The following is a 27,399-nucleotide window of genomic DNA, read 5'->3' as shown; positions in this document are numbered from 1 at the left end:
ATTAACTTTGATGAAAAGGATGAGAAAACACTAGGCAGGGCTTGGGTTTCGACACCACTTTACAATTTTCTACCGTCCACAGTATGCGACGCCCCCCGCACTGGTACTGGTGTTCTGTGAGTGCCAGCGGCCCCCGTGAAGGGACCGCGTTCTGCGTGGGGTCCGGGGGTCCCGCACCGCGCCCCGCTGTCCTGGCTGTTCCCAGGAATTCCCGCTGTCCTGGCTGCTCCCAGGAATTCCCGCCGGCGGCCGCGCCCCACGCCGGGATGACCCCAGGCCGCGCAACCCGCGGCCCTCGGCCTGCGTCGACCCCAACGAGGAGTCCCCGCACCCTAAAATCCTGCCCCCTAAAACCGTGCCCCCTACAAAGCTGCCCCTAAGAACCCGCTCCCCTCCGCGCAGCCCCGAGCCCAACCCCGCGGCGATGCCGCGGAGCCCTCGGGCCGCTCGGCCGGGCCGCGGGCCTGGCGGAGCGCAGTGGGGGCTGGCCCGGCATGGAGGGTCCGGGCGGGGCGGGGGTCCCGCGGCAGCGCCGCGCTCCGGGGGGCGCACGCCGAGCCCCTGCGGCGCAGCGCGGCCGATCCGCGGCGGAGGCGGCGGCAGGAGGAGCCGCGGGACCGAGCGCCGCCGCGCCGCCCCCGCCCCGACCGCCGCCTCGCCCGCCCCGCACAGGCCCCCGGCCCGCCCGGCCGCCCCGGCCCCCGCGGGCGGGCGGGCGGCCCGAGGCGGCGGCGGCGACGCGCTCCCTTCCGCCTGCTCCTGGGCTCTCTCGGGCAGTGACGTGACGTGCTGACGGCGGGCCCGGCCCGGGGAGCTTGGCCGCTTCCACTCAGCTCCGAGCTCGGCCCCTCCCTCCCCTCCCGCCCGCCCGCCCGCCCCGCCGCAGCCGCCGCCGCCGCCGCCGCGTTCGGCCCAGTGGCGCTGAGAGAGGCCGCGCCGAGCGAGCGCCGCCGCCCGCCACCCGCACGGTAAGAGCCGCGGGCCGGGCCCCGCCGCCCGCCCGGCCCAGGCCTCCCCCTGCCCGCGCAGGCCGCGGCGCAGGCCGCGAGGAGGCCGCAGCTAGGCCGCGCCAGGGCTCCGCCACGGGAGCGGGCCGCGGGCTCCGCGCAGGCGGCTCCCGCACTCTGGGGCGGCCCGGGGCGGCGCGGGGGACGGCCTGAGGAGCGCGGAGCGGAGGTGGGTGGCTGCGGGCCCGGGCGGGGGGCGAGCGGGGCCGGTGCGGGGCCGCGGGCCCGGCCGGGGGGGGTTCGGAGGTGTCTGGAGGAGGAGACAAAATGGCGGCGCGCGGGGGGGGGTGTGTGGAGGGCGCCGGCGCCATCTTGAATTAATCGCTCGCACAGCGCGGGCCGCGCCGGGCTGGGCCGGGCCGGGCGGGGCGGGGGAGCCTCGGGGCGCCGCAGGGACCGCCCGCAGCCTCCACACCCTCCCCGCCTCCCGCCGCCACACTGCCAGGCGCGGCGGGGCCATCCGCGGCCCTGCGCCGGGGCTGCCCGCGGGCCCTCCTGCCCCGCCATCTCCTTCCTCTCTTCCCGTTCGGGGCTCGGGCAGCGCCGGGGCTCGCCCGCAGCTCCCTCCGCCCGCCCGGCCCGCCAGCAGCCCCCCCAGTCCCCTTCGGGCCCCCGTGGTGCTGGCTCAAAGGTGCGTCTGGGGTCGGTTGTTCCCGTAATTTAGGATTCATTAAGAATTAGCTTATTTCCTTTAGAAGAATTACTGTCGTCTGACTGCCAGCGTCCCTTTGAAATCTGGATAAAATCCATTTCTTTAAGCGATTTCTGCAAATGCCCCACCACTGAACTGCAACAAAGAGGAAAAAGATTGGAGTTCTTTTTTAGATTGTTTTGGGGGTTTTTAACGGAATTGCAGTGAAAACAGCGCTGGTAACTCCTGCCAACACTGAGGCGGACGCGTCAAGCAATAAACAGCTGAATGACCACACTGTCACATTTGTAACATCGTTTTTATTCCTCCATTATACACCTAATAGTAAGGGGGGTTATTCTTTCCAGAGAGAGTGCTCAGGGATTGGAATGGGCTGTCCAGAGAGGGGGTGGATTCCCCATCCCTGGAGGTTTTTCAGCTGAGATTGGCCGTGGCACTGAGTGCCATGATCTGGTAAAGGGACTGGAGTTGGACCAAGGGTTGGACTTGATCTGGGAGGTCTTTTCCAACCCAGCCGAGTCTGTGATTTCCAAGGCAGGAGCCGGGCACTGTAACAGTGACATTTTTCCCCTTGGCGTGTGTGTGCCCGGAGCTGCCCCCGGTGGGTCCCCCCCCAGGGGGGCTCTGGCGCTGCCACCACGGCGGAACCGAGCCCGGAGCTGCCCCCGGTGGGTCCCCCAGGGGGGCTCTGGCGCTGCCGCCACGGCGGGACCGAGCCCGGAGCTGCCCCCGGTGGGTCCCCCAGGGGGGCTCTGGCGCTGCCGCCACGGCGGAACCGAGCCCGGAGCTGCCCCCGGTGGGTCCCCCAGGGGGCTCTGGCGCTGCCGCCACGGCGGGACCGAGCCCGGAGCTGCCCCGAGTCCCGGCGCTCTGACCCGCTGGGGACATGCCAGGCGTGCCGCAGGTTTTAATGGGACACAGCAAGGCACGACGGGAGTGGTTATGGCTGTACACTAAGTCATCCCAGCGTGGGCAGGGGCCAGCACTTGCACATGGGGAATTTCGCTGTTTATGCCCTGATTTCTCTGGGAAGAAGGGTCAGAGTTTTGCTGCGTGGATATTTGGTTTGTGGCCTTATTGCAAATAAAGAGTAGGCAAAGGATTATCTTACATATTTCTTTTTTTATAAGGGTTGCTTTTTGGAAGTTTCCTCTTTTTCTCTTTTTCCTTTTTTCTCTTTTTTCTTTTGTCTCTTTTTCCTTTTTTCTCGTTCTCCTTTTTATTTTTCAGTGAGAGCAGAGAAACTGACAGTTTCTGTGGAATATTAAAGCTCTTTCTTCTAAAGAACTCTATTTTTAAAGTTGCTCCCTCTTTAAAAGCTGACAGCTCATCTGTTTCTTCTTATTTCATCTTCAGTACCTTACTAGGTCTGTTGGATCAGGCATCCCTAGTGTGGCAGGAGCAGTGAGTGCAGTCTCTGCATTGCTTCTCTGATTGTTCTCATGATCATTTTTATTTTGGAAGGTTATTTTATTGCTAATGTATTAATAACTTCTGCCATTAGTGTATAATTTTCCATCTGTCCTTCCATTTGAAAATGTTGCCTTGACTTTCATAAAGCCAAAAACAGCCAAATCTCTGAGTAAATAGGTAAAAATCAATTTATAAAAAACTAACTTTACGGACAGAATTAACTGTATTTTAGGGTTGTATCAATTCTTAATCAGTGTGAAGCTGGCATGGACCCAAGCCAAGTAAAAGATGTAGCTGTTTAGTTCTTTTTAGAGTTGCAAGACCTGATCTTGGATGTCCTGGCTTTTTTTGCCATGGTGGTAGAAGAGCATTTCCAGAATTACTGAGATTTGAAGACAAACCCACGTAGTTGAGAAGGACTCATTGTTAGGGACATGGCTGGGCACCTGCTTTACTTGGAGAGTTTGGGTTCTCAAACCAAACTGAAAAATTGATTCTCTTGGCTTTGATGCCAGAATCTGCTCCTGAGGTGTCAGAATGTTGTGAAAGAACTGGGAGAAGTTTCCATCCTTCTTGAAATCTCGCAGGAAAATGCATTGCTGGAATTGCTCCTTAGCTTTATGGTACCACAGAGCTTAGGGTGCTTTTCCAGGAATTTGAGGCTGTGGTGCCTGCAGGAAGCAGCCCTGGTGTTTCTCGTGTCACAGGTGCCCTTGGTGTGTGAGGTTCCTTCCTTTGTGTGATGCATCTTGTGCCCCTGTGCTCACAAGAAGAGCAAGCAGGAAGAAACAGTATTTTTTCATCTCCTGGTTAGAATGCTCAAACCCTGAAGTGATTTCAGGAAATTTTTTGTAATTTTTTTTTACCTCAGCCATGGACAAATTACTTGATGCCTTTTTGGACTGCAGATTTTGACTTGGGCATCTTTATTACTTTAGATAGTTCAGTTAATTCCTGTTTCAAGTACCTGCATCCTCTTCTGGTCCTCCTTCTACAGGAAGTTTCTGTGATGTGGGACCTGTGCCCTTGTGGAGCACTTTTGAAGTCTTTATGGTCCTGCACAAAGTAAGAATTTGTGTATCTTAACCTGCTGTCTGGGTGCAGAAGCACATTTGAGAAGCTTTATTTAGTGAGAGACTCCCTCAGTGAAAGCATTCAAGGTTTTTCTTCTTTGGAACAAGCACCAAAGCAAAGGTATGTGGCCTGTTTAGGACTCAGAGTTGAAATCCCATGTGCCCAGGAAGCATCTTGGGTTTGTGTGGAGGCCGAGCCCTTGTTTGGAGCAGGTTGTGCCACTGTGGGTGGGCACACCCGGCTGGCACAGGAGAGGCCCCAGGTTTGCAGTGTGGGGGTGAAGGGTCTGCTGGGCTGTCGGTGCTGGTGGAACTGCACCCTCCTGACCATGCCTGGCAGCAGCCAGAGTGGCAGGGAGGAGGTGGAGCCAGTGGGCACGTCTGGAGAGCTGGACAGCAGTGATGGAAACCTCCATGTCTCCTTGGAGAAGAGTACAGGCAGAAGGACAGTGGAGGAGACAGAGACAGAGAGGAGTCCTGGGAGAGGACAGAACAGAGAAAGTACATACATGAATCATAAGAAGTAGGGATTTGTGGTGGAGTGATGGTCAGGTGGGTGGTGAAAGCAGGAAGCAGAGAAAACGAATGCCAGTTCTTCCAGTAGCCAGCGGTGAACTGACTCTTCAGGCTGGTTGAGTTGCAGCTGATCTGAGGCTGAAGTGTGTGCTAATAAAATCCTGAAAAGCACAGGCACAAAGGGCACCTTGACTTTTCCCAGAGAGCCGGACAGAGTTCCATCCTCTTACATGTGTGTCGCCTGAGGAGAGAGGCAGTTTATTTTGGCTGCCCCTGAGTCCACTCTGCCTCCTACAAACAAAAAAATCTCTGAATTGCTGGTAGAATCTTGGCTACAAATTGATGAGTAGGATAGGTTTGTGTGAGTGATGGGAATGTGCTTTAGTTAGAAGGTGGAGGGGTGAATTGAGCAGGTAATGAACAAAATAGAGGTGCAGGGCCATGAGAAGTTGGAGAAGAAGCAACAGAAAAGAAGAAACTAAACAGTGAAGACAAGACAGAAAATATGACAAGATGAAAAGGAAGGACGTTTGTAGCAGACTGGCTGGGTGGGTGTATAATGAATAGGTGGAGGGAGACCAATTTGGGTATAATTCTTGCTTAAATGACTCTGTGGAACCTTGTTCTCTTCTGGGTTCTGTGGCATGGCAGAGGTTGATTGCCATCAGTCCAGCAATTTCTTGCATCTGAGACTGAGAACCACTTGTCTTTTGCTCTTGATCCTGAAAACAAGTGTCTTTGTGAAGAGCTGTGCCTGTTAATAGTGGGCACTGCTGACAGAAGTGCTTGGCAGTTGGAATAATTGGGAGGTGATTTATGTCCAGCTGGATACTACAACAATTTGTTAGCACAGCTGTCTGTAAAATACAGAGGCCTTCCAGCTGAGCATCACACAAACACGGGACCCATTGGAAAATTATTCATCTGCCACTGCTTCTCCTGCAGTTCAGTGTCTGGCTTGTGTGAGGGACAAGGCCTGTATGACTGCACAGAGTCCATACAGTGCCCCCAGGGAGAGTGAAGAGTTGATAGAAGTTGATCTAGGAAATGGGGAAGTTTAGAAAATACTTTCTGTAGATTGTGGTTTTAGGTTTGTGTTTTGGTCTACTTAATTTTTTCTTTTGTACAGCAGTTTTCCTATACAGAAAGAATGTAAATGTGAGTTGATGTAACTTGGAAGTTACGGTTCTTATGGAAACCTCGTGTAGAATCTTAATGTTTGCTCTGTCTTTTGTGAAAGTATCACAGAAATGGGTCAGTTTCTGCCTGTCACGGTGAAAAACGTTTGGAGAAAGGAAAACCACGTCTTGCATTTGTGCATAAACAGTAACATTCTGTTGGCTCTTGCTGGTTCTACACTTAGGAGACTGGTTGGACTCAGTACTGCAAGGGAGTAATACAAGTTTGTGTTAGATGGCATTTTACCTAACGAGGTGTGCCTGATCCTGGTTATAATGCACATGTGTAAGCAGGAAAATCTAGAGTGCAGTTTCACATTTTAGTAAGTATTTTAACTCTGGTCTGGTTTGGTTCTTTTGTTAAGAAGATTGAAATCACAAGTTACTGTGCATTGAAGAAGTGTTGACATTCTGATCAAAAAATTTGGTAGAACGTGTCATTTGGGAAATTTTGTGAATTGGTGATGCTTTTGAATACAAGTGCAAATAGGTACTTAGTCTTGAGGCAAGTTTTCAAAATAGTCACAGACCTGGGTTTGAAAACATACAATGTTATGGTCTGGAAGCAGTTCACAGTGATGATTTCAGTTCCTGAATTGACATTAGAGTGAGTTCCTCCCAAGTGTGAGCATGGGAGGAATCCAAGCCCATGTGCATTTCAGATTATTAGCTCTCTGTGTTTAACTTGCCTTATTTTAAGCCTTATTGATTTGCCAGTGCTGTATTTCCCACCATCCAATAAGGGCTTGAGCATGAACTTGTCTAGGCTTTGTCTTAATTTATATTTTTTTACATAAGATGATAAGGAAATATTTTCACATTCCTTTATGAGCTACTTCTGTGTTTCTGGAGCTGTGGGGGTTTGAGAAATGGACACAGAGTGTTGGACCACACATTCCTCATGTTCAGACCCTGGGTGTTTGGTGTCCTAGAGTAGTATGGCTGGAATCCCAGAGATTTCCCTGAGTGAAATCTGATCCGTGTGGAAGGCACAGGATGCTGTATCTCAACTTCCATGCACCCAAATTTTCAGCATTTCAGCACTCGGGCAGGGGCAACTTTCTTTGTGTAATGCACGTGGAGTAACAGGAACCTTCTTTTTACCTTCCACAGGCACTGTGACTGATGAGAGTTAAAGGCCATGGATGAAGATGGGCTTGAATTGCAGCCACATGAGCCAAATGCATTTTTTGATCCAACAGGTCTGTCGGGAGAGAATATGTAGATAAGAGTGTTCACATGAGATGCAACTGACTGTTGTTTATTTTGCCTTTGCATAAAGTGCTGTGCTGCACCAGTGCTTTGGTACAGTTGTTTCTATTACTCGCAGCAATATCAATGAGCTACTGTTCCTTCAGTCAAGTAATAGTTGTTTGGGTATTGGGGGAGAGTCTAACAATTGCAAATCTCTTCGGGAGAGAAGACCATGTTCATCTTAGCTGTGTTGGCACCTGTTTTACTCTCCTTGTCCTCTGCTCTGGCTGTCTGAATTGCTCACATGACAGCGTGCCTGTTTTACTAAATTGCACTGTAGTGTAAAAGTTGAAGGGAAACAGAAGTAATTTCAATTATTAACCACCTCATCTGAGACAGTTTTACACTTTAACTGCTGTTTTCATTATGTTTTTCAGGAGCTGATGCAGCACATATGGATGGAGATCAGATTGTTGTGGAAGTCCAGGAAACAGTGTTTGTTTCAGATGTAGTCGACTCAGACATAACTGTGCATAATTTTGTTCCCGATGATCCAGACTCTGTAGTGATCCAGGATGTCATTGAGGATGTTGTTATCGAGGATGTTCAGTGCCCAGATATCATGGAGGAGCCAGATGTGTCTGAAACTGTCATTATTCCTGAACAAGTGCTGGACACAGACGTAGCCGAAGAGGTTTCTTTGGCTCATTGCACTGTCCCAGATGATGTTTTAGCCTCTGACATAACAGCAGAAACAATGTCTATACCAGAACATGTGCTGACCAGTGAGTCAATGCATGTACCTGAGGTTGGACATGTAGAACACGTAGTTCATGATAACGTTGAAGAAGCAGATATTGTCACTGATACCCTGGGAACAGATGTTGTTTCTGAGGAGGTCCTGGTGGCAGATTGTGCATCGGAGGCAGTGATCGATGCCAATGGAATCCCTGTGGAACATCAAGATGAGAAGGGCAACTGTGATGATTACCTTATGATTTCCTGTAAGTGTTTGGATAAAGCCATCAAAGTTTTTATGATGTGGGCCTGGATGGTGCTTGAAGTATCTGAGGGAGGGCTTAAGAGTTCCCAAACCAGATTTTCTGTATCTTTTATTGAAATGGTAACTCACAAATGTACTCAGATGGGGAGACTTTTAGGAACATGTACCAGCTAAAGGTTCTGGTGAAGCCAATGGAGAGAAATACTGGCAAATGCATGTCTGATTATAAATTCTCTCTCTAGCAATTGATAGCATATGAAAAGAAGTGAGAATTCCAGTAAACTAAATGCCATATTCTTAGTAAGAACTGAAACAAAAGCAATGTGACAGTATTTGAAAATGGATGTTACTAAGGTGATTGGCAAGACATTAAGTAAACAAAATATTTCATGGAAAAGAAAGAGTGAAACCCCTGATTTTTGGTAGTCCAGACAATTTGTTATCTTTGTCTTGCTTTTTTGCTGAGTCCCCACTGTTGGCACCCCATTTGTTGTTAGATACAGACAACAGTGGGGTTTTCTTTGCTGTTGTGTTTTCTTCTCTTGATTAAGCAAAGGACCGAGGTTTGCAGCTGACAGAAAGAGTAGCTATTGCTGCTCACAGCTGAAAAGCAACTGTGGATATCTCAGTCTCCCTTAGGAACGGTGGCACAATCCATTTGAATCCTATTTCAAAAGACTTAAATAGAGGGTGGAGAAAAACAAAGCATATCATCAATCCTTTTTCTACTGAGGATACCCATTTGTGTGAACTAGAGCTTACTCCAAGTATGTTACTTATTACAGTGATTACTCAGTGCAGCACCTGGGAACATCAGTGTCACTGCTGAACACCTTTATCGTAGGCATAGAAGAGCCTTGTTAGGCTGGTTTGTTTAGTTGCCATCTCAGGCACTTCGATTTTGTCTAGCATTAAATGACTCCATTGATGAGGTATACTTTGTGCTCTGCTTCAGTCACCTTTTTTCTTTTTTTTTTTCCTTTATTTCCCCTTTTTTTCCTTCTTTACTTTTGGACACGTTTTTGAAATGTATAATAACTTGTTTTAATTTAATATTCTGTACTTACGGATTTTAATGTTGCTTCTCCTTACCTAGGATCACTGCATTTCTTAATTTATCATCTCTTGAGTTCCTTGAGTAACCTTGTGCAGCCATGTTTTGAGTTTATATGAGGTACAGTTAATTCTCTATTATCTGGGAAAACAATTAAATGGGATAATGCAAAATATGGATAACGTAAACTCTTGTAGAATTGAACTGCAGGATTATGCTGAGGTGAAACAGGTCGAGGGTGCTGCTCTCTGAGATGGTGCTGATCCCAACCCATCAGTGCACCCTGCCAGGTGTGGGACTGACAGGATTTTGTGGTGCTGGACCAGAGTTAGATCAAATGAAAAGCAGCTCAAATGTTTCTGCATCTGCAGCATTGTTAGACATCAAACTGCATAATCCACCTATGGATAATTGAGGCCAGACTGGTGGTGATCCTTACGTGTTCCTTATCCCGGACTGTAGCCCTTTAAGGTGCTGTTGCTCCTGTCCCGGCTCTCCCTTCCTGTGCAGGTTCCTCCTCCAGAGCCTTCCTGGGAGCACTTGGCAAAGGGCATCTGTGTCAGTGCGAGTGAGGGGGGGGTTGATGCGAATGAGGGGAGGGGTTGATGCGTGTCCTGTTCATCAGTGGCTGAACAAGGACAGAATGTTGTGGTAGAGGCTGCAGTGGGTGATCCCAGCCTGGCTGGGAAGTCTTCTTAGATGTGCCAGTTGTCAACAGGTGGTGACTGGCAGGGAAACGCAGGAATTTACTGTTTGGTTGTGCTGGAGCACTCTCCATTTTCAGTCCTGTATTTCTGCAGTTTCGTACTTTATTTATTATTAAATGTCTCTTCATAGCCTGCAATGTACTTTGTTTACATGCAGAACCTTAAATAAGCCAGCATTTAAAACAATTGTTATGCTACAAAACATGATCCTTTCTATTTGTGTTTAAAATTTAAAGTATGTTCTGCAGTTCATTTTAAAGGGAAGTTCCCTACTACCACCTACTGTGTTTAAAGCCTGCACAACGAGTTCTGCTGGTTGTGAAGGCAGAGTCTAGTGCTTTTCCACCAACTAAAGGCTGTCTTGCCAAATAGTCTCTTTGTTGTATGGAAAACATTGGATTTTTTTTTACATCGGCAGTGGGTGCGTTCTCTGATCTGTTCCCCCTCTCAGTTCTTCAGTTGAACAGAGTGTTTTTAAAAGGCAGTGACATCACAGCCTTGTTTGGGATTTTTTTCATCTTAACCTGTAGATTGGTGTTTGATTCTGGCAAACCTCCCTGAACTGCAGGGGCAGATGTTGGAGTGTAATCTTGTCTGCCATTACAGTAGCCAGATGTTGCTGCTTCCCAGATCTGGGAGCTGGATGGTGTTTGTCAGAATGCCTCTGTCTGTCTCCTTTAGAAAGGCACTTGGAAAGCAGGGATGGCACTTTGTGTTCTTTCTGTTGTAGGTTTCTCAGTCTGTATCATTTAGTGGAAGACATTGGCAGAATATTTGTGCTGTCTTCTTCCAATCTTGGGCCTCTCTTTAAGCATTTCCATTTTTGTTCATAATGAACTGAGTCTACATAGATTTTCTTAAGATACTTTTCTTAGCTTTATCCTGAAAACACCTGATTTGAAATGACTGTATTTTTTTAATGTTGTGTTTCTACCTTGTTTGTTGGTTTCAGGCTGATTTGCCTTTTCAAAGAGTACAGTCCCTGTGGGTTTCATTCTGTGACTTTGCTTCAATAAGCTCAGTATTTTAATATTTCTTTTCCCATTTAGATTTAATTTAGCTTTGGCATTGATATGCCTTTGCTTTTTTCCATTTCCAAGATAATGTATCTTGGCACAGCTTTGTGTCATCAGTTACCTTTTGATGTACTTTCTTTTTTTCTTGGATACTTTGTCTTTGCCCTCAAGATTAATTTTTGTTCCGTGGTAGATTTAGGGCACTCAGAGCAGACCAGAATCAGGAATTCATTCCACAAAGAATGCAAACTCCTACTAATTAGTAGCTTGAAAAAGATTCAATACATTTTTTTTCTTTCACATGTTCCATAACCAGCCAATTCATGAGATGGGTCAGGAAAGTATAAACTGTGCAGTGACTCAGAGTGGTACTAATTATTTGGTAGATTGGAAAATCATTTCTCCATAAGTGAAACAGTAGCAGTGAGATCAACTCGTGTTTGTCAGAACAAAACCAACATCCTGCATTTACTAACCAGGGAAGGCAGTGCCTCACATCTGGATGTAAAATGGAAATTGAGGGTTTTGTTTGTCTGATTTTATTCACATTGGCAAAGACAGACACATCCTCTGGCATTCACTTATTCCATAAGATGGAAAGTTGCACCCTGATATTCTCGTATTGCAGCAAAACTAGTGAGGCACAAAGGTTTGACAAGGGGAGTCCAGAGAGAGTGAGGAGTGGTGGGACAGGGACAGCCTCACAGAGATTAAGCTGCATTTTAAAGAAGTTGAGTACTTGCAAATACAGGAGAATTCATCCATATCCTTCCTTTTCTCTGAGTTAGACATGTCGCCTGTTTGTGTATCTGAATTGACACTTCTCATCACTGGAGTCAGCCCAGGGTAACTCACAGGGAGAGAATGGTTGCATATTTTCATAGGTCTAGGTGTAACCTCTTTTTTTGTCAGAGTTGGGTGTTTAAGTTGAAAACAGTGGATCTGATGAACAAAGCCGTGAAGTTCACACCTCATTAGGGCCATCAAGTAGACTTGTAGTCAAGAAAACAAAATGCTTTTCATTTGGTTTTTTAGCATAAATAAGTACCTTGCTCTTGTTCCCTGGAGGTTCTTAAAGATGCAGGAAGTCACATTTTCCTTTCCCTGAGGTAGAACTTCCTCCTGTGCTTCTGTCTGACCACTGGAATGGCACCAACAGTTGTTGCAGCTGGGGCTGCTCAGGGGTCACCATCAGAGGGGGTGGAAGTAGGAATCGCCTTGGGCTGGGTGACCCCTCAGAGCTCAGTGTGATTTGTGTGCTGGGGAGAGCAGGATGAGAAGGACAAGTGTTGGATCCCGGTTTGGAGCCCAGGAATTCCTCCTCTGCCCGATCACTACCCTGGCAGGACCTTCAGACACAGAATATCCTGCTGCTCATGTGCACGGGCAATGGATTAACATCAAAATAGAGCAGATTCCTGTTTTTCTCACAGATTGAAAAACCTACTTTGCTGTTCCAGAAGTAACTGGACAGCACAAATAACTTCTTCAGTGGGCTACGAATTGTCTGCTGTCAAGTGAAGTAGAAGTAAAATGTTTCTGTCACAGGTAACTGAAGAAAGGGGAACTCAGAGTGCTGTTAATTTATTTTGGAAAAGAATAGTTAGTGATAGCCTTTTTCATTAAGAATGCTTAAATAGGGTGGTTATTTTGTAAGCAGGCAGGTATCCCATGAAACACATTTTTGAGCAGCTCAGAGAATTGTTTGGCAACATAAATGCTGACAAAATAGATGATTCTTGTCTAATTGCCCCATTGATACATTTTTAAGATCTGTTAATCTGGTGTAGAGAGACTTTGTCTAGACTGTGAGAATTGTTTCAGGGTGTTTTTAGCAATGAGCCTTGAGTACTTGAAAAAGGTGGAAGGTTTCTTTGTGCTTAAGTGCTTATCTTTTACAATCCTCATTAATCCCATGTAGAGGAGAAATGGTAGGAAAGAATAAAGGTAAATAGCTATGGAATCCATTAAATTATAGGCAGTTATATTTGCATATTTTAGCTAAGAATAAAACACTGCAGGGGTGCAAAACCTGTATCTGCTGATCCATCAGATATTTGATACAAAAAACCTAAACCAAACCTTTTGGGAAAGTGTGTGTGTGTTATGGTTAAACACAAGATGTACCATTCAAGCAAATGCAGCATCATGGCCTGGCATTTTTGCTTCTCTATGGAAAAACTGGCCTGTATGGAAGAACTGGGCTTTTAAATGCATTTTTTATTATTAATGCATAGGAGCTTGTTCCTGTCCCAAAAATGCCATTGGACATATCTTAATAGAAGGGTAAAGGAGGTAATTTTTCCTGGGATGTTTTAGTTTATTATATGATTTTGTAATTAAATGTAATATTTTCTAGGAGACAAATGCTGTCATCATGATGGACCACATACTAAACAAGGAATCTGTTGTTCTTGTTGCCTGTATCTTTTATTTCTTTATTTCTTTTTTTCCATCTGTTGGTCTCTTTTTGTTGATTTCCTTGTAATGTGAGTGCTGCCTGGACAGGCTTTAAATACGCCACATCTTTCATGTTGTGTGACACCTTTCTCACCTGTTTGTGCTGTTAATAACAATTCCAGCACAGTCTTTACATGGAAACAACTATTGCAGCAGTGGAGCAGCACATACTTGTTTGTTTGTTTGCTGCAGCTCACAGTGTGTTCTAATCAGTGCAGTTTGTGAAGAATGTTGGCAAACTAACCATAGACTGCATTCTTGCAGTTCACATTTAATAATGTTGTGTCTAGTAATTTTTCTTTTTTATAACTCTTAAAAGTAGTCTGGATCTACTTGTTTACTGAAGTAAAGCTAGAAGGGTGAAACCCAGACATTTGAAGTTTAATGTTGAGATAAAATGGAGGCCCAAGGTGTGACAGCACTGGGATAATGACAGCCTGGACTCTGCCAGCATGTGACTTGTGGTTAGTTAAGTAGTGCCCAGTGGCTCTGCTTGAGAGGAAGTGGTCTCTTGGAAGCTTAACTACTACTTCTAAGTACTTTTGGCACTTTTTTTTGATAATGTCAAAGAGGAGCAATGTGGGAGAGTATCAGCCACGCATGGGATTTGTGGGATCCCGTGGTGGGATCTGAATTTGAATGAGAAATTCCAATGCCATCAGAATTCCAACTTCAAACTTCGATCAGTCATGTATTTATGGATATCATTTTCTCTGTGACACTGAGATAGGTGCAGAATGCAGAAACATGGGAAAGTGTTGATGCTGTGAGTGACCCTTCCCCCCAAAAACAGGACTTTGAGCCACGTTAGTGTAGGGTAAGATAAAAAGTAAAGGTCCTTTAATAACACAGGGCCTACAGCCCACAGGAATACAGGATGACATGCATGTGTCCCAGTTCTTGTTTCCATGGCTTTTATAATAAGATCCCTCCAATCGTTGCTTTACACATTTCTCAGTCCAGCCCCATTCCCACCCCTGGTCCAACCCCTGGAATTGGGTCTGGGGTCATCAAGACCCTCTGTCTTCATCAGCTCCTCTTCCTCGGGCACACAAAGGTCTCTTGGAGTTCATCCAGTTCTGACTTCTGGGTCCCTCTGACCTGTGTTTGTGTTTCGTTCTGTGGACCTTCTGATATCCTTCAGCTCTACCTTGGAAAGGAGTCTAAACAAGATTAATTAACTAAAGGAATTTGAGCTCCCTGTTCTGGGACAGGGGCAGTGATAGAAAGGCATTAAACTTAAACTGTTAGAAATATTAACCCTCTAAAAATCTACAACTACTGTGTTCCTAAAATCTACAAAATGTGAAAATCAGAAATCAAAAGCCTCTTTGGCATCAATGTTAAATAGGAATAAAATTTCAGAAATCCTGCCAGAGCATCAGTGAGTCAGTATAGAGAAATGCTTGTGTAACCATAGGACCATATACCTTGGAGATGGTGTTTCCTGTAACAGATACCAGTTCTCTTTCACCTTGTTTGTCTCTTCCTTTGATTTTTATCTTTTTTCCTACCTTTTTCTTTCCACCCTGCTTTTCTCCCTGTTACCTGTTTACTGCTATACTGCAAATATTAGTACTCTTACAAGTCCTTCAGGGACTTGTTATTACCACCTGTCAATAGTGATTTTTTTCCTGTTTCTGTGAGAAAAGTTGGCCTCATACCTCCTACACATCAATTTCCTTACAGTTTAATGGCTCTGTTAAAAAATATTTAAACCACTTGTTACATTTTTAAAACACTGTTGAATATGGAGGGAAATCAGGGATAAACAAACTCTAAATTGTGTAAAAATTTTATCACGTTCTTTAAAAGATTACTTTGAACCTTGGAGAATTTATTTCAAAGCATAAATCGGGCATATTTTTCAGATCTAGAATAGAATCTGAAGTTTTATCAAGGATACTTCCATATATGTGTGGAAATAAACCAGCTCTGGTTTGGTTGAAAGGAACCAGCCTGTTTCACATGGTGTGCAGAGGTTTATTTTCTCTCTGATTGCTCCAGCCCTAATTCTCCTTCCTTGTGAATATGTTCCAGCCTCAGCTGATCTGGCTGCCAGACTTCCCTCTTGGCTCCAGCGGTGTAACATCAATTACACTGCTCTGAAAGCCTTCCAGGTGCCTTCCAGGTGCCCTCCAGGTGCACGTGCCCGACCCTGGAAACGGCCAAGTCAAGGGGGAGTAACATAAACGCAGTGTAGGAACAAAAGCAGGTTTTCTTTTTGTCAGAGTTCCAGTGACTTTGGTATTTCATGGATATGACAAAGAAGTCATGGAAGTCTCTCAGTAACTGAGTATGCAAACTGTTAATGGGAGTCAGAAGAACATCTTAAGGTTTTTACTTCATAAATGCTGTGGGGTTTCAGCTGCAAGATGTTGTGTTGTCCCATGACACAAAGTCATTTTTTAAACTTCTTTCTGCTTGAAACATTCTGTATGATGGCCATTGATCATGAACTTGCCATTAGAGTATTTAATGTTTGCTTCTGCTGCTCTGTGGGTGCAGAGAGAGATAGATTAATTTATGTTAGTGCTTTATATTTTTTAATTCAACACAGGTTTTTGTGAGCAATGATGCCTGATTGAGAAATTGTACTTAAATAAGCTGTGTTTGATACGTGAGACAGAACGTGTTCTAGTTTGCCTGATTTAAAGGCTAATATATTGACTTTATGGCAGAAAAATAATAGTAATAACATTTTGAACTTTGTTTTTTAAAGTATGTATTAAAGTAAATTTAAGAGTTGCAGTTGTGGAGTAGTAAACTATGATTTATTTATGAGGGTAGTTTAATGAACACTGGCAAAGTCAGCATTCTTAAGTATTTGATATGGCCTAGGCAGAGCAGTTAGAAATTCTGCAGCATTTATAGGGCAGGTCTTAGACTGGCATTAGGATGTCTTGTCGTGAGCTGAAGTTACACATGACTCCGAGGGAGGCGTCAGGAGTGACTTCATGGAGAACAAAGTCACAAATTATGAAAGTTATGCAGCCACGTGAAAAATACTTTAATCATCTCAACACTCGAGAAACTTCTGGGACTTCTGAAAATCAGGAGATTCTCTAAAGGTCTTGAGTTGCTGGAGTTGATTTTTGTGAATGAATATTTAGTAGTATTTTTTCCTTGAAAAGCTGCTGTTGGTAATGTTAAGGTGGGTGTGTGCTCACACTTGTGTGTCAGTAATGAGAGCCACGTTCATGGTAAATGTGCCTTTAGCCATGTTTGTGTGGGAGGCCCAGGCAAGTCATGGCAGTTCAGGCTGGAGCGTGGAGTCAGTGCCCTCCGGAAAGCAGGAGGGCAGAGTTTCAGTGTGTGGGGCTGCAGCAGAAGGTGCAGGTCCTGCCAGCACGGGCACCATGTGCAGGTTCCCCAGCACTGCAGTGTCAGGGCAGGGCTTTGGTGCTGCTCCGTCCCCTCGGCTCCTGAGAGGATGAGAAAAGTGGAGGGGTTTCTACCTGTGGTTTCCATTCAGGTTTCCTCTCCAGGCAGCTGAAGAGGCATCAGTAACATGGCTTTGGTGGGAACCAGGTCTGACAGGCAGCACCAATGCCACGTGCATTGGAGACAGGGCTGAGCAGCAGATAATGCTTTTGAAAAGAAAAATTAATAGCATTAATTAATGGTTGTGAAGGAGAAGGCAATTAAAACTGAGAATAAGTGAAATTATGCTGCAGAGTAAGTACTGATGTGCACTTTCTTCTGACTGTCATCTTGCTGCAGATCACAGTTACTTACTAGCATTGCCTGGTGTGTCGCTCTGCTTCTGGTTGTATCACTGCAGCATTCTTGCACTTCCCCCTTAATTAGAAGATAACAGCTTGAATTTATTTTTGTGTTTACTGTCACTGTTTTCAAGGATATGAAAAAAATATTTATGGGTAGGTTATCACTTTTTGTATTTAAACTGCTTCCAAATTTGAGTAATAAATTAATAAAGTCTTTCATATATATCTGCATATGACTGGGTAATTTTAATAACTTGTTTTTGTAGTGGATGATGCTGGTAAGATAGAACATGAAGGTTCTGCTGAAATTACCATGGAAGCAGAGTCAGAAAGTGGCTCTTGTAAAGTGGATGGCATTTGTCCAGAAGTCATCAAGGTCTATATATTCAAAGCAGATCCTGGAGAAGACGATTTAGGTAAAATACACTTGTTTTAGAATACTCCAAACTGACATTTGAAAATGTGCATGATGAGACTGTGGTTTCTCTCAAGTCGTCTGTAAAGACCTGTAGGTCTGATATTAAAGAGTGACAAACTTTGAGTATTTTGTGGTTTAGCATAGATTTTGAACAAAGTGTAATTAAAATGTTTTGCTCTGGTCTTCCTAATTAGGGGGCACAGTAGACATTGTGGAGAGTGAGCCAGAGAATGACCACGCAGTTGGATTGCTGGATCAGAACAGCAGCATTCGTATTCCAAGGGAGAAAATGGTTTACATGACTGTAAATGATTCTCAGCATGAAGACGAAGACTTAAGTAAGTAGGTGGCTTTCCTTTGGGAGCAGGGATTTTCACTTGGAGCAGTGCAGTGTTCCTATTAATTTTTTCCTTCTTTTCCTCAGATGTTGCAGAAATAGCTGATGAGGTTTATATGGAAGTGATCGTAGGAGAAGAAGACGCTGCAGCAGCCCATGAGCAGCAGATTGATGACACCGAAATCAAAACATTCATGCCCATCGCTTGGGCAGCAGCTTATGGTGGGTGACACTCAATCCTTCTGGTGACAGTGGCTGTAGCAGAGTGTCAGGGGTAGTGTAGAGTGTTTGTGCTTTTGTGTTTGTTTTTAAAGTTTGAGTTTAAGAATGGTTTCCTGGCATAATGAGCCTAAAAAACAGAAGAGAGAAGCTGTAAGGCAGGCTGCTTCTTGCTTGTGTTTTAACAGGCAGTTTCCTTCATGCTTTCATGATGTGAAGAGGGAAGTACATGAGCTTCAAGCTGAAAAATTGCATCTCAAGTACACATGTCCTTCACAGTTCTAGGACATAGTAAGAGCTGGCTTGGGAATAGAACTGAATATTTTTATTTGCAGGGCAAAAAAGGCAAATGTGAATATAGAAGATTGAGTGTAACTATGAAAAGCAACACTGACTTCTAACTTAAGTGCTTTCTAGAAGGATCATATAAATATGTGATATCACTAATGGAAGTAATAAATTGGTTAACAAAAACAAGTGGGAGGGAGACAAATTAGAGCATAACCTTGAAAGTGTTTCCAGCATGCAGAACGATTTTCCTTGATTGTTGGTATATGAACACCAACTGGTGCACCAACTGGTTTCCAAAACTTCTGTAAGCTTAAAACCAGAATTTCATCTTAGAAATGTTTCTGTATTGCCCCTTTCTCCTTAAAGCAAAAGAAGTAGTGGGGTAAAGAACCAAACTTGATGTCTGCATGATGTGGATTGTGGGGATGGTGCCAGCAAACATTTAAATGGCAGAAAAGTGCTGAGAACGCAGCGGGGACTGGAATCTTGGACATAAGTCAGGAAGGGCAAGATTCATGGAGTGTGTTAACAGTTCTTTAGGAGATGGATGGTTGTGTACCCAAAGCCTTATCTTAGGCTATAGATGAGCACAGTTGAGTGGAGAGGAAATGTCAGAAGCTGGGTTGACTGGGAATCAGAAAGGAAATGGAGTGAACTTGAACCAACAGCTGTAGCCTGAACATTCAGTTATTTTGGAGAAGGAGGGGAAAATTGAGCAGAGTGTATTAAAACAGTGATGGAATTGAACAGAGAATTTAATAATGTGGGAAACAGTGGAGTGGTTGTGTTGTCAGTAGTGAGCAGCCTACCATGCAGGGTGAGAAGTGGTTGTGATGGGGAGAAACGAAGCATGAAGGCAAGAAAACAGCAGAGGTTTGTCATTTACATTTCTTGGAACTCCATCACTTACAGGGTTTACAAGTTGATAGCAATGGCATCTTAGAATGCTAAATTTGTTATGTTGTTTTATTGTAGCAAAACTTGGTCTCACTGTGCTTTACATTCCAGCAAGTTTTTGCAATTTTATTCAGTATTAGAAAGTACTTGGGGCCTGTTCTGCGTTAAATCTGGAAGGACTCTTCAGGCATCTGTTGCAAACTGTACTTTCTACATGTAATGTGTGAAATGGATTTTTGCTTTCAGCATTCTTAGGGTGCCACATTTGCTGCCCAACACTTAAGCACAGATCAGAATCTTCAGGCCTGCACATGCCTGTGCCTGGCTCATGCTCCTGACATTAATCATGAACATTAATTCTCAGCACCCTACAAAAGGAACAGCTATTGAGCATCTTGCACTTTCTTCTGCTTCAGTCTTCCTGTCTTATTTATGTGCTTTGCTTTCAATGGGGACTGCTGCCTTTTATTGGTTCAAGTAAATACTTAACCATGAAATTTATTATTAACATTTACTTATGCCCTTAAATCACCAATGTTAAGCATATTGCCAATAAATACTTTCTCAAACATACAGACATATTTACTTGTAGTTTTCCTGTTTGTTTTACATACAGTGATACCATCTGTGTAATAAACACAAAGCTCTCTGTGGCAAAGATTGTTTCCTTCTTTCTGTTACCCAACACTGAGCATGCTCTTTGTTCCCAGTAGAAAGAATTTGTAAGTGCTAAAGCATCAGGTGCACAAATAATAAGTGGTGTACTTTGTGTGCTCCTGTTCAGAAGGATTCTGTGATTGCAGTTCCAGTTCAGAAACTTGGTGTTCAGTCAGGTGAATTCAGACATCCAGAAGTGAATGGGAGCTCACACACAAATGTATTTCAGGACTGAGAAGTCAGAAGAAAAACAAGCACAGTAAATGTTATGACATGCTATTCTTTACTCATGTTAAACATTTTGGGTATAATCAGCAACAAAGACATGCAAAAAATGCTTTATTTAAAAGGAGAATTTTATATGTAATGGAATACCATTAATTCCTGTATTGGTGTATTCCTGTAGAATTAGGTTAATGAAGCCAGTGCTTCCAGACTCATAATAGCAAACATAATTTGTCACTTACATACTGACACATTTTGGAGTTCATGCTGTACATTATTATGGTTTGTTAAGTGTCCAGATAATAGTTTATCATTTCTGTTGTTACCACTGTGGAGTTGGTGCTGGGATTACCTGTAGAGATGGTAACTTTCTGCCTTCCCTTGGTAGGTAACAATAACGATGGCATTGAAAGCCGGAACGGCACCGCGAGTGCTCTTTTGCACATAGATGAGTCATCTGGACTTGGGAGGCTGGCCAAGCAAAAACCAAAGAAAAAGAGGAGACCTGAGTCCAGGCAGTATCAGACAGGTGGGTATCTGGTGGCTGCTGTACCCTCATTTCTCTCGACACTGTAAACAGATGCACTTTGCTGATGGCATGTGAAATGCCATCTAAAAACAGTGATTTGGGAATTACTTGTTGTCAATACTTTTACATTATAAATGAGTGCATATTTTATAAAACTTTCTTACATGATTTGAATTATGGCAGGTGTTTTAAAGTATACCCACCTCTGATACAGGACAAAAATCAGTATCATATCAAAAGGTTTAAAACCTATACACTTAACTTTCATTTTAATGCTTAATGTATCTTTTCTAGAGGTGATGTTAAATAAATGGTGTTCTGTAATAGTGTTCTTTAAAAACTCTTTGTCTTTATTGAAAGTCTTTGTCTTCATTTCATTATTCAGCTCAGGAGGTAACTGGAAAGCCTGAACATTGTGTATAATGTTGGGTAGTGTAACTTCTCTATCCTTTTCTGTTTCAATTGTGAAATAAATTTCCTTGGTGGCTGTGCCTATATTTTTCCTTGCATGTGCAAGAACAGAAGTGCTCTTTGGCATTTAGTTTTTTCTTTTACTGTGTTATGATCAGAATGATTTATTTGATTTGATAAAGTTGAAAAAGCACACAACTGTTTTTTTTAGTAGCCTTGACTTAAATGATACTAAAAGTTTCTTTCCAAATTGTGACTTAACTGTAGGTGTTCTGTTATATTTAGCACTGAGTCAGTAAACTGGGCAATTTAAAGTTGGCTTTTTCTGTTTTCAACTACCTAGTCAGCTCATCTTATAAACCATTTTTGGAAAGAAAGCATTTTAGACATGCCTAGACAAATTCAGGGTAAACAAATCAGGCTCATGGATGAGTGCAAATAAGTTCCAAATCTTGTAGGAATCTTTATATGAAACATTGATTCCTGCCTGATACCTCTTTAGATTGTGACAGTGACAGATGGCACAAGAAGGAAGTGTTAGTTTGAGGAAATGTGAATTGTAGTCAGCAGTAGGTGATTAAACTGGCAGATTAAACTTCACCTACAGATTTTGGGAGAGTCAAAGAAGATCACCTGTTATGCTCACAAGGTAATGCTCCTCAGTTTAACAAATTGGCTGCTGTTCTTTGCTCCATTGTTGGTCTCTGCATGTATTTAATGTATGAACTTAGTAGAAATTCTTTAAAATAGAATTATTTGAGGTGGAAAGCAGCTGGGTTGATGTTTTGGTTGTCTCCATCAAAAAAACAGCATTTCCTTTCTCTTAGTAACAAAATTAATGAAAGTAGCAATTCCTTCAGTTTCTTCTACCTAGTTTGTTTATTGTATAGTAAAGTGTTGGTGTCCAGTCTCATTCAAAGTTTCTGGTATTGTTAACATTGCAGTTTGACACTTACTGAAGTGTTAATATTGTCGTATAATATTGATGAAGGGTTTTGTTGTTGTTTTTCAGCAATAATCATTGGCCCTGATGGTCATCCATTGACAGTCTACCCCTGCATGATTTGTGGAAAGAAATTCAAATCCAGAGGTTTCTTGAAAAGGCACATGAAAAACCACCCGGAGCACCTTCTTACTAAGAAGAAATACAGATGCACAGACTGTGATTACACTACGAATAAAAAAATAAGTTTACATAACCACTTGGAGAGTCATAAGCTGACCAACAAAACAGAAAAGCTTATTGAATACGATGAGTGCGGGAAGACCTTCTCTCATGCAGGAACTTTATTTACTCACAAGATGGTGCACAGGGACAAAGGAGTTAATAAAATGCACAAGTGCAAATTCTGTGATTATGAGACAGCAGAGCAAGGATTACTGAGTCATCACCTCTTGGCTGTCCACAGCAAGAACTTTCCTCACATTTGCGTGGAGTGCGGCAAAGGGTTTCGCCACCCGTCGGAGCTCAAGAAGCACATGCGGATCCACACCGGTGAGAAACCCTACCAGTGCCAGTACTGCGAGTACCGCTCCGCCGACTCCTCCAACCTGAAAACTCACGTAAAGACTAAACACAGTAAGGAAACGCCACTCAAGTGTGATATTTGTTTCCAGACTTTTTCAGATACCAAAGAGCTACAGCAGCATACACTTATGCATCCAGAAAGTAAAACACATCAGTGTTTGCATTGTGACCATAAGAGCTCAAACTCGAGTGATCTGAAACGACACATAATTTCAGTCCACACAAAAGACTATCCTCATAAGTGTGATATGTGTGATAAAGGCTTTCACAGGCCTTCGGAACTGAAAAAACACGTGGCGGCTCACAAGGGTAAAAAATTGCACCAATGCAGACATTGTGACTTTAAGATCGCAGATCCATTCATTCTGAGTCGCCACATACTCTCAGTTCACACAAAGGATCTTCCTTTCAGGTGCAAGAGGTGTAGAAAGGGCTTTAGGCAGCAGAACGAGCTGAAAAAACACATGAAAACACACAGTGGCAGGAAAGTGTATCAGTGTGAGTACTGTGAGTATAGCACTACAGACGCCTCGGGCTTCAAGCGGCATGTTATTTCCATTCACACAAAAGACTACCCTCACCGGTGTGAGTATTGCAAGAAGGGTTTCCGAAGGCCTTCAGAGAAGAACCAGCACATTATGCGACATCATAAAGATGTTGGGCTGCCTTAAAGTCCCTTTCACAGACTTGTGGCTGGAGTTATAAAGGAAATTTGCCCTTCAGGCAGTTAGCTTATTTTAAAGCCAATCACCTGCGATCACACCCAAAAAAAAACCCAACAAAAAAAAATACTGTGCATTTGATTTGTTGCTGTATAAAAATAGGATTATTGCTTCTAGTTGACTTTTATACCTTTTGTTCAATAGCGTGTTCTGAATTCTATTCAGTTTGTTTAATAAATGAAGAAAAGATGGCAACAATAAAGTTGCATTTAATAAAGTAAACCTTGTCTCTTACTGAATTTTTCAACCGTAATAGTTTATTTAGGTATATTTATCTTAACTCACCTCGTTGATACTCACAGTGTCCATGTTAATGCAGTTTTGTCGTGACTTTTAAAAAGATGAAATTTCGATAAAATTGTCAGAGGTGTGTGTAAAATGGGGAATTGTCATGTTGATGGTAAAGGCACTAGGGCCCACCTGATTGTCTTGTTTTAACTATACAGACTTCATGGCAGGTTAACTGTTTTCCACTTGAGGAGTTATAAATCTCACTTTGTTACAGAAAACTATTTGTTTTAATTCTGGTTTCAGAGAGACAAATACTTAAAATGGTTTGGGGCGTTTTTTGTCTTTCCTGGGCAAATTTAAAATATGCTCAAATAGTACATTTATTGTTCTGTGCTTCTTTGCCTTTGAAAGGCTTTGTGTGTTACAAATGGGGTTTTTTCGCTTTATTTCTGTCTTAATGTTGGAAACGTAAAATACTCTTGTTCCATTTGAAGAGTTAATACTAGATCACAACTGTCTGTATGTGCTGATAAATGTACCTCAAACTTTATACTTTTATGTATGTTGGTATTTCTTTGAAAGAACAGTTTGTGGTTCAAGTCGCATTTTTGTTGTGAGTTGTTTTAGAATAAAATTTAAGACCGAGAGGTGCCTCGATTTTGGAAAGCAGATATTTACAGTGAGGGCTTAAGAGGGGAATGGAGCAGAGCAGATGCATCCATGAGGAGCAGAGATGTTGTAAGGTAGATATCCCTAATAAGAAAAATAGGATAGAAGCAGTTCTGTTACTAAATTGAATGTTTTCCCTGAGCCATTAGTAGCTGTGTTCAGCTGCTGTTCATTAATTAGCACAGTATCCAGAATTAACCCAGTTCTTTTAATCTGTTTATAAACAGCTGGGAGAATATTACAATTATATGCAATTTTGCCACCTGAAGACTATTATAAAGTGGCGCCATATCATTTGCTAATTGCTGCATAAATGTACCAAGCACGAAGTCATGTACCTTAACAACAACTGTGGAGCAAAACACCCAAACTGTTTGCTTACATGCCAGATTTTAGGACCTGGCCCTGCTCCCCGTGCTCCAATTCCCACCCCAGCCACTGTTAGACGATGGATTGCAGAGTTCAGTCTCAGCTGCCTGCCAGATTAGGACAGATTTGTAACTAACGATTCACTAATGGAAAGGGTTCAGAGCCTGGCCCAGTGTTGGTTCTTGTTTCTAGGCAGGTGAACTTGCAGTTGAAATCAAACAGGCATTTTAGTGATGGTTTCAAGTGTGGGGTGACAGAGGGACAAAGGTTTCCTTTCGGATATGCATCTTCTGAGCATTTTGTGTTTTGTTTTGTTGCTGAGCCCTGCCCCTCCTGTTTCACTGTAAGCTGAAATGCTTGTCTGTACCGTGCAGTCCAGGACAGTGGAATGCCATGTCACTGTCTGTGTCGTGTGACGTTTTTTCTTTCGCTGCCTGCTCGTCGGTGTCCCCAGACCTGCCCAGTGTGCTCCTGTATAATATTGCTACTGCCAGGCCGTGCCCCTTTAGCTGTAATACCTGGCTGTGCTGCACTGTGCCTTCCCTGGAATCCCCACCAAAGCCGGTGGATTTCCCACATGGCCGTAGCTCTCCGTTCCTACTGATGCCAAATCAGCTGCAGTAACACCCAGCAGAGATTGCCCATTCGCTTCTTGCAAAGTACCCACCTGTGACTATTTTTTTCCCTTCTTACATTCAAGCATTTTCTAACTGGAAACCTGGAAAGTGTACAAAATCTGCATAATTCCCATGGTATTGCTGAGGATTTAGCCATTTTGAACTTTAATTTTTTAAATAAGCTGAAAGACAAAGAACACAATTTTATGCATTTTCTTTCTCTTACGTAGCCTGGAATCATACACACTTTTTTTTTTTTAAAGCACAATGTTGAAACTTTTTTTTTAAATAATTAAGGGTTTGGTCAAGTGGATTTTGTAAAATGTATTTGTCTGTATAAAGAGAAAATGAAATTATAGTTATTGTTAATGTACTGACATTAGTTACAGGCTAGTTTTAATTCTTAAATAATTTGCTTAGCAAATGCTATAAAATGGATGTTTCAGTTTAATGTTTAAAAAAGGTACAGATTTTTACAAGGACATAATATAAATTATTGTTCTGTAGAAAATACCCTGTTAAATATTGTATACGTCCTTCCCTCTGTACACTTTGTAAAAAAGACAAAAGAAAAAAACAAAATACATAGAACCATATAGGGATGTGTGACATTATTGTAATTGTGTACTTGATAATAACGTGAAAAAATAAAATTCAAAATATTTTCCTTTTAATGAACGTTTAGTCTATTTGATGCCAGTTCTGAGACAGAGCCTTGTTCTGAGGGACAATCTGCCACCTGCAGCTTTGCTGCACTTTAACTTGCTCCCCTGCTCCCTCAGCTCAGTTTGTGCAGGTCTGGGGTATGGGCAGTTCTGTCCCTCCTGTGGTTGAAACCTTTACCTTAAAGCTGCAGCAGTGAAAGGGCCAGCAAGTCTTCAAAATCCATTCTAATGCCTGTTTTTCTACTAAAGCATTGATGCTTGTTAAACGGCTGATAATGCCTTCACATGTTTTTCAGCAAGGTGGTTACCTAAGTGTTACTGCACTGTCCCAAACACCCTGCCAGACCTCGAGGCGAGGGAGGGAAACTGCTGTTGTTGGAACTGAATAAAATATGTTCCCCCTGTGCCTCATCTGATGTGTGAGCCCCAGCAGGAGCCCTGCTCCCTTCCCTTCCTGCTGGGATGGGTGAGTGTGGTGCTGCTCCAGCAGGAACAAGTGCCTGGGCTGGCCCTCTGCCCATCCTCACTGCCCGATCCGGGTTCTCCACCTGCTGCTCCCTGGCAGGGCTGGCACTGGCCAGCAGCAGGAGTGGAGAGGGCTTACAGCTGTTTTCCCACTGCTCTGTGAATTCTTCAGCCCAGTTAAGTTAAACTGGGCACATGGGAACTACTTCAGTAATAGCTCCCTGGTAGGAGCCATCCCACTTTAGCTGCACTTGTGACCCAACACCAACCCACCCACTGCCTGCACAACCCCGTGGCAGAAATGCTGTCGGGTGTCGCTGCTCTCTTATCTGCCCGAGAAGGGAGGAGGTGGCGTGTCTGCTGGCCCAGATACCTTCAGGATATTAGTCCAATTAGTTCACTCTCACTGGATACCTTTTAGGAAAAGCTGACTCATTCCTCATCTTGGTTCATTGTGAAGCTGGACTGGCATTGGACAACTCCTCACAGTAACAAGCTGTCACACCACGTACCCAGCCATCTGCTTTTGGTTTGGTTTGTTTTCTTATTTTCTCCATCTACCTGATGTTCCTCAACCACTCATCTTGGAACTGCACATTGAGCACTAGAGACATTCATGGCACTGGAGAATAAATGCACCCAGTCCCACTGCTGTGAGGAAGAGCCAGGAGCAGTTACAGCCGTAGCTCCTGCGGGTTAGCGAATCCCACTCTGCTCTAGGGTGTCCCCCTCTTCCTGGGTTTCCTTAGCTGTGGAAGCCTAACTGCTTTGCTGCCAGGCTCTGCTGAAGGTTGCTCCACTTACTTAGGTGTCTGCAGCCCACAGGGGGGATTTCCCCCTCACTGGGGCACAGTAACAAAGGCACCCAAAGCCTGGATGCCAACCCGAGAGTTCTTTGACAGCCTCCATTGCAAGCCAAAAGGCTGTGTCACTGACTGGGGAAAGAAGCAGCTGGCTAACAGCTCACTGCAGTCCTCTGACTTGTTAAAGGTAGTAACTAAATAATACATCATTAATAGGAAACACAACTAGTACATTAACAACTATGACAGGTAGAAAACTGACCAAGGAGGGGCTGACTGGCACCAGTAAGAAAGTCAGCAGAGGAGTCAGGAGTAAAGAAGTAGTTGTCAAGACACACAAAAGGC

The 27,399-nt window shown here is 43.9% G+C and overlaps 1 protein-coding gene across 1 annotated transcript; it reads left to right on the top strand.

Annotated features, from left to right (window-relative positions):
• Nucleotides 1–645: 645 nt before the first annotated feature.
• Nucleotides 646–25,795, top strand: ZFX (zinc finger protein X-linked). Its single transcript, XM_071548882.1, has 8 exons — nt 646–968; nt 6,953–7,041; nt 7,471–8,037; nt 17,268–17,417; nt 17,614–17,757; nt 17,844–17,978; nt 20,434–20,574; nt 21,998–25,795. Exons 2-8 carry the CDS (start codon nt 6,981–6,983, stop codon nt 23,182–23,184), a joined length of 2,385 nt encoding a protein of 794 aa, XP_071404983.1. The 5' UTR covers nt 646–968; nt 6,953–6,980; the 3' UTR covers nt 23,185–25,795.
• Nucleotides 25,796–27,399: the final 1,604 nt, after the last annotated feature.

The sequence above is a fragment of the Pithys albifrons genome, chromosome 1, assembly GCF_047495875.1.
Source record: "Pithys albifrons albifrons isolate INPA30051 chromosome 1, PitAlb_v1, whole genome shotgun sequence".
NCBI classification, from domain to species: domain Eukaryota; kingdom Metazoa; phylum Chordata; class Aves; order Passeriformes; family Thamnophilidae; genus Pithys; species Pithys albifrons.
The sequence above is the reverse complement of the archived record's forward strand: the minus strand, read 5'-3'. Positions and strand labels throughout refer to the sequence as shown.

Coding starts and splice junctions, on each gene's coding strand:
- ZFX (XM_071548882.1), top strand. CDS start 6,981: ATGGATGAAGATGGGCTTGAATTGCAGCCACATGAGCCAAATGCATTT. Junction 8,038..17,267: donor TGATTACCTTATGATTTCCT/GTAAGTGTTTGG, acceptor TTGTTTTTGTAG/TGGATGATGCTGGTAAGATA. Junction 17,979..20,433: donor CGCTTGGGCAGCAGCTTATG/GTGGGTGACACT, acceptor TTCCCTTGGTAG/GTAACAATAACGATGGCATT.